The following is a 7,528-nucleotide window of genomic DNA, read 5'->3' as shown; positions in this document are numbered from 1 at the left end:
AAGCAAGGTTTAGACACTCTCAATAACATCAAACCATAGTTCTAAATATCGGCCGATACGCTACGTATCGGCCGATACGTATCGGAAAAATAGGTTATCGCAACGGATACAGGCCGATATACCACTGAGATTAAAAATCGCAGGAGTATCGGCCGAGTCCCGGTACGTATCGGCCTGTAAGCGTTACACAAGCCGTTACACAAGCCGCGACGGGCCGATACTCACCGGTTCGGACCGGTACGGGAAAGAAAAAGTAAAAAAACCTTTGAAATGATTTTTAAAATTTCACCACCGCGACATCCGATTCCCGATACGTACCGATCGATACTATCGATACCGATACTCCGCGATCGATACCGTTACGTTACCCGATACCGCGATTTATAACCTTGCATCAAACACACACCCTACTACATGACTGATTCACAATATAGGCACTAAATTCTAACCAGAGATATCAATAGACTTGATTTCAGGCTTCTTCACTTCCTCTTTCGGAATCGTGACAGTCAGAACTCCGTTCTCCATGGAAGCTCTCACTTGATCCATCTTCGCGTTTTCCGGCAGCCTAAACCTCCTCATGAACTTCCCGCTGCTACGCTCAACCCTGTGCCAAGTATAGTTCTTCTCCTCCTTCTCCACATTTCTCTCTCCGCTAATCTGCAGAACTCTGTCGTCCTCGATCTCCACCTTCACTTCCTCCTTCTTCATCCCCGGTAGATCGGCCTTGAACAAGTGAGCTTCCGGAGTTTCCTTCCAGTCCACGCGGGCGTTGGCGATTGCGGAATTTTCCAGGGAAAATTCGGAGAATGGGAAGTTTCTGAAGGGGTCGAGAGAGAAGGGATCGAAGATGCTGCTGCCTTGTCGATTGCCGAAGAAGCTTGGGATCATCGGCATCTTACTTGCTGCGAGGTTTGATATGCGATCGGAATTCAAAGAAAGAATTAAGGGATGTGATTTGTGGGAGCCTTAAGTACTCCGTTTGTATACCGAGAAATTTTTACACGTAAATGTTCTGCGACGATAGGTACGGGACGTGTTTGGTATTTATAGCAAGGGATTGTTCCAGTACTTTTGCGGCTTATCGACGTTAGCTTTGTTTTTTATTGGGAGTAAATGCTGACGAACTTTCTAGTATGTGCGAGAAATCTCTAGACTAATGTCCCAAATCCCGACTGAAATACCCACAAAGAAGCTAGCACGGCCCAATACCACATGTACTGGGCGTACCCTTCCTGATTACTCCAAAACTATGTTCATATCCATGTACAAAAACACAAACAAACCTGAGGTGAAGTGTGAATATTTCTAGAAAAATTAAGGGGATGTTTGGGAAATGGGATTTTAGCTTGATTTAGGTTAAAATTCATAAAAAGATAAAATATGCTAAAATAATTAATAAGACAAATTCTCACATCAAATCCATGATCATTTCACTTTTTCTCTCGCAAACATTACATCTAATTACACAAAAATTTTAACCTACTAAAACAGCTAAAAATTAAAATAATCTACCAAAATAGTAATTTTCCAAACACCCACTATATATATAGTTTCGTTTGAGAACAGATTATTTTAATAATTTTTAATTTTTTGAATAAAATATAATGTAAAAAAATTAGTATATTTAGAATGATTTTTTAGTTTCAATGGCGATACAGACCCCCTCAGATTCCCAACCCACCACCCCCACACACACGTGGGGGTTGGTGAGTGGGGGAGAAGAAAAAAAAAAAATTTTTTTTGACCAATGAAAGGCAGAGGGGGTCGTGGGGGTTGCTTCCAAAATGGGGTCTAAGTCTTTTTTGTTTTAGTTTTTACGAAAAGATATATGAAAAATAAAGAGAAAATAGAATATTTGATTTTTTGGTATAGGTTGTTGGCTTTTTAATTTTTTAGTAACATTTTAATTTTTAGGCTAAAATTGAATGTTGCCAAACGAGAACTGGGTCTATTTTTTAAATTAAATAATGTGTAAAACTATGGGTGAGCTACAGATACACCGATTCGCCCAAACCAATCGAATCGAACCAATCCGTTGCATTTTGGGTGGATGCGTAATGACAAGCGGACGGTTGCAGATTGATTTTTTCCAATCCGCCTAGTTTTGAACAAATGGCTGATTTGAGAATCCTTTGGCCTTAACCAAACCGTCAAACTGCGAGCAACCCTAATAATTTGTAAGGCTTTATGTTTTCAATTTATTTAGATATTCTGTTTGTATTTTCAATTGAATAAGATTTAAATATTCTGTTAAATATATTCTGTTGAAAAAGAGTTTTCAATTTGAATATATTTTTTGAATTGAAAAAAATAAATGTATTATTTATCTATATTTTTTAATTTTTAAATCTAACTCTAAAAATAATAAATAAAAAAGATGATATATGTTGGTTGGTTTTTGTTTTTAAAAATATATATAGATGTAACAATATAGAGGCATACAATCTCTATTACTGCTAGGGATGTAAATCTGGCCCAGCCCGTGCTCGAGTCGGGCCGGGTCCATGTCGGGCCTCGCGAGCTCCTGCCAAAATTCGAGCAGAGCCGGGCCAACCCACGAGCCAAAAAATTAATCTCAAGCCTAAGCCTAAGCCCAGGGGTATTCGAGCCTTGGGCAAGCCAAGGCCTAACCCAATGGGCTTAGGCTTGGCCTCGGGCTTGGGCAGGCCTAACCATTTTTTTTTTTTTAATTTTTTAAACCAAAATTTTATTATTTTTTATTAAAAAATACACTGGGCCTTGGCGCAGGCCCCGCGGGCTGGGGTTGGGGCTGGGCCCTAAGCAGACAGATGGGCTGGGTCGGGCTTCAAAACAATGGCCCAGGCCCTAGCCTAGGGGCTTAGGTTGGGCTCGGGCCTGGGCCCAAGCGAGCCTAAACAGGCCGAGCCTATCTTGAGTTGCAAGCAGGCTTCGGGCCGCCCATGGGTCGCAAGCCATTTTTACACTCCTAATTACTGCTCTGTTCATGATTTTAGTGATTTGAATTGTTTTTATATTTTAAGAACCACAAATTATAATACTTTATGTAGATGAAGCATGCATTGATTGTAATATTCTAAAGTTTCGATCTTTCTTTTTTTGGATGAGGCATGCAATGATTGTAATACTTTCTTTTTTAAGTCATTGACTGTAATTTTTTTTTTTTTTTTTTTTTTTTTTGAGGAAGTGCACAAGTTGATTTTTTTTGAAAATTTATAAAATTTTAAACCACCAAATCGATTCGCATCCATCCGTCAATCCATCAATCTGCCAATCTGTCAATCAGCTTAATCCACATTGGCCAGATTGGCAGACGGATGTGTATTGATTTTCTCCAATCCACCAATCTAACAAACGGATGGCGGATTGAAGGTTCTGTGGCCACAACTGACCCGCGACCAGCCTTATGTAAAACAGATGATTGATTAATAATTAAAGAAGATATAAAAAAGAATTACATAACATATTCAATAATTGAAATCAATTATTCCATAATTGAAATCAATTGCATTATAATTAAATCATATTAAAAATTGATTTACTAATTGACAATAAATTAGTAGTAAATTAGTAGTACTTAAAACTAAGAAATACTCCATCTCTCATTTCATCACCCTAGTTACATCTCTAATGAGGTGACAACCAATACTAACCAATCAATTTTGTTCAAACTCTTTTTTCTCCTTTCAAGATTGTTTACCAGTTCATTAAAAGTGTAATTGGAAGTAATGAAATCAGAGCATGTAGCAAAGCTCTTTAAAAACAAATAAAAATTCATGGAAAGTGTATTAATGATTTATTTTGAATGTGAACCTTGTCATAATTGAATTTAATGCCAACTATCTATTACATTTCAATAATACTATATTTACCATTTTTTTTTTATATCACATTAATATACGACCTCATGTGTTAACATATTATTGGTGTAATAGGTCTCACCACTCATATTTATGTTAAGTAATTTGTTAACAAATAAGATTGTATATTAAATATGGTATATAAAAGTGATGACTGTAGAATTACAGAAATGTTATAAGTCTCAAATTTTCTACCAAATAAATGATCAAATGTCTTAAATTGGTGTGGTGTGGGATCCACAAAAAAGTAGACTCCACACCCATATGAGATATTTGGTTATTTGTTTGGTAAAAAATTTGGTATCTGTTGGCTACACATTTTGTACTAAGCCAGTAACAATTCGACGCGTGGCAAAGTGAGGGTAATATGGGGAGACCGGATAGGTCTTCGATCCTGATCATACACGTGGCAATTAATATTGGTCGTTATAAGATCTGAGTAGTAGCGGATCAACAAAGAGACGTACAGTGACGTGGCTTCAATGGTTGCTCACATTCAAATTCGAATATAAAGGGGAAGCCTAACTGCAAGTGAAGGCATAGTGGAGCTACTTATAAGGTAGCATGATCAGCGATTACAGAGGGGCAGTTCGACGGTTTGAAGTACAATTCGATGGTTATCTTCCGAAAGTATAAATAGCAAGAAGGACTTCAAAGAAGAGAGGAAGAAAAATCAAAAGAATCACTTTACATATTCCAGTGTTATTTCCTATCCTTTATATTCCTGTACTTTAAATTTCTGCGCTGCACTTCATTTATAGGAGTAATTGTCGAGTATATTGCCGCTGTAATTCTCTATGGAACTAAGATCATTGTAAGTTTTTCATACTAATGAAATACTTCAGTTTATTTAACTGTTCTTATGCTCAAGTTTTCTGAAGTCAAATTACCAGTAAGCCACCAGTAAAAGTCCTCTTTATTGAGGCCGAAAGAACCATAACACAATCGTCTGAATAATTGTTTGGCAATTACAATTCTGTAAGGACTGATTGATCCTTGCTGGCACGCTCATAATTACGAAAGTAACCTTCGAAAGTCAAAAAAGCCAACATATATTTTTGGCACGCCCAGTGGGACCTTTTAAAAAAATGGCTAGACGTAGGAGACAAGGAGAAAATGAACGTTTGGAAGAAGGCGTGGAAGGAGAAGTGGAGACATCCAATCCAGAGGATAATGTGATAACACATCCTGTGGAGACTCCTATCCTATCGGAACCCATGGTCGAACAGACCAATACTTCAGAGCAAATACCATTTGTTCGTAATAGTGGACGAGACCAAGGAATTGGACCATCCAGTGTCCCATCTACTCAGCCAGTCAATCCGTGGGGCGGCTTGGTAGATGCCATGGGATAACAATTAATAAACACAATGGAAAGGTGGGCAGTATCCTTTTTGGATCGAATGAATAACCACCAACCAACGAATGTAAGACACATAGAGGAGGTGAATGTCCCTTAGCAAAGATTGGCTAGAGACAAACAGCCTATGCAAGCTAATGGACATTCTAATGGTCAAACCAGTAATCAGATTCATGAAAGATTACCACCTCAGTCTTGGTACGAACCCATTTCGAGGCCTGTAGCAGGCCAGAATGCCTCAATGTTCAACAGTGAAGCCATGCAGATTGGTGGATCTGGCCCGGTACAAGAAAATCGCATAAGAATGATTCCAAATCCCACATTCGAAGCCATACCTGGCACCAGGGGGTACAATAATCCCATATTCGAATTTATACCCGGGGGGTTGGAAGGTTTTCCTACAAGTGGAAGGGATACAATACCTGTTCCAGCACCTTTCGTGGGTCCTTTCGCAGGACAGGCTCAAAGAGGTTACCAACACCCCCAACAGCACCCTCTACCACAGGGACAGCCAGTCCCAAATGTACCACCTTATGGACCAAGAGGACCACAAGCACAAGTTTGTCCACTAAATCCTATGTTTATTCCCCCAGTGGTGGTTCAGCAGGCGCAAAATATGGTCCCCAGGGACCAGATCACTGAGATAGTTAGGGAGTTGTGTAGACCAATGGCTCGGGGGGTCCAGACTCCTGTGTATAGAAAACCATACCCAGAATGGGTCGATAGGGTACATGAATATCCAAGAGGTTTCAGGATACCAGATTTTGTCCTCTTTCATGGGAACGAAAACCAATCCATAGTAGAACATATTGCTAGATTTGCCGCTCAATGTGGTGAATTTACCAATCATGACTATATAAAGTTGAGACTATTCCCAAATTCTCTAACCGGAGGAGCATTTGTATGGTATATTAACCTTCCACCTGGCTCCATCCAGACTTGGCAGCAAATGGAAGAGGCATTTCATGCCCAGTTCTTCCAATCAGAGCCAGAAGTTTCCTTGGTAAACTTGGCCAGATTGAGTCAAAGGCCTGAAGAGAAGGCTACTCAGTTTATTTCCAGATTTAAGAGGGCTCGAAATAAATGTAGAGTAATCTTGCCAGAAACTGAATTTGTAAGATTGGCCCAAAATGGCCTAGAGTTCAGGCTTCGAAAGAAGTTTGATTCAACAGAGTTTAGAGATTTAGTGGAACTGACTTATAAAGTATCTAGATATGAAGCATTACTAGAAGAGGAACAGGATCGAAATAATGCATCATATATGACATACTACAAAGATCCTAATTATGAGATTGATGCAGCAGAGATTGTGGGAAAAGAGCCTATGATCTGTGAAGCATTAATCCATAAAGATACAACAATTGACCAGCAGTTTAAAAAGAAAGATCTCCACAGGAAATATTCTTTCGATTTAACTAAGGCAGATGACATTTTTGATCATTTGCTTGCGGCCAACTTCCTTAAGTTACCAAAGGGTGTTAAAATTCCATCTCTTGATGAACTTAAAGGAAAAATATATTGCAAATGACATAATTCTTGGTCTCACTCGACTAAAAACTGTGTTGTTTTTCGAGACAGGATCCAAGAACAAATTCGAAAGGGGAGTTTGAAGTTCCCAGCCAAAGCTGAAAAAGCCATGGGGATCGATAGCAATCCATTTCCAGAAATTGGAGAGGTGGCAGCCAATGTCATTATGTCAGACTTTCAGAACTTGTCTCTGAAAGAATTGGAGGAAGTCAATGTACAGATGCATGTGGCCAACCAGACAGCAACCAAAAAAGACCTTAGAAGTCCACCAGCCATGGGACGAGATTTCCCACATCAGAAGGAAAACTCTGATGAAGAAGCACTGGATGATGACTCCCTAGAGGCAGCCGTAATGCAACGAATGTGTCCCAGGTGCAGACTGAGTTATAAGTGGTTGAAAGGCCTTCCAGTCGATGGGAAGCAGTATTACAGGGATATGCAGAGGCGTCCCAGACCAACCAATGCTTATAACAAAAGGCCGTATCCGGCTAATGTTAGGCAGCAGCCATTAGTGGTTGAACCTGCAGTTGATAGAATGTATGCTAAAGGCAAGAGGCCCTTCTATGAGTCCAGATCAGCTAACTATTACAGGTTGGAGAGTAGTCATTCTGAAAGAAGGCTGGAGAAGAGTTCAGGTTTTGGTATCAAAGCCAGGAATTGGCCCCTTGGGCCAGCTTCACGAAGGACAGAAAATGATCACCATCACCGAGAACCTGAATCAGGCTCAAAGCTTGGAGACAGGGCCAAACAATTGTCTTCACAGCCAGCCTCGAAGGTGACCTCGAAAGAAGAAAGAGGC

General features: G+C 39.7%; 1 protein-coding gene across 1 annotated transcript; it reads right to left on the bottom strand.

Moving 5' to 3' along the window:
- Window positions 1-398: 398 nt before the first annotated feature.
- Window positions 399-1,064, bottom strand: LOC114264756 (17.6 kDa class I heat shock protein-like). The gene has a single exon (XM_082906114.1). The coding sequence runs from the start codon at window positions 895-897 to the stop codon at window positions 445-447; it is 453 nt and encodes a 150-aa protein (XP_082762240.1). The 5' UTR covers window positions 898-1,064; the 3' UTR covers window positions 399-444.
- Window positions 1,065-7,528: the final 6,464 nt, after the last annotated feature.

The sequence above is a fragment of the Camellia sinensis genome, chromosome 14 (genome assembly GCF_055761805.1).
Source record: "Camellia sinensis isolate YWXY chromosome 14, ASM5576180v1, whole genome shotgun sequence".
NCBI classification, from domain to species: Eukaryota; Viridiplantae; Streptophyta; class Magnoliopsida; order Ericales; family Theaceae; genus Camellia; species Camellia sinensis.
The sequence above is the reverse complement of the archived record's forward strand: the minus strand, read 5'-3'. Positions and strand labels throughout refer to the sequence as shown.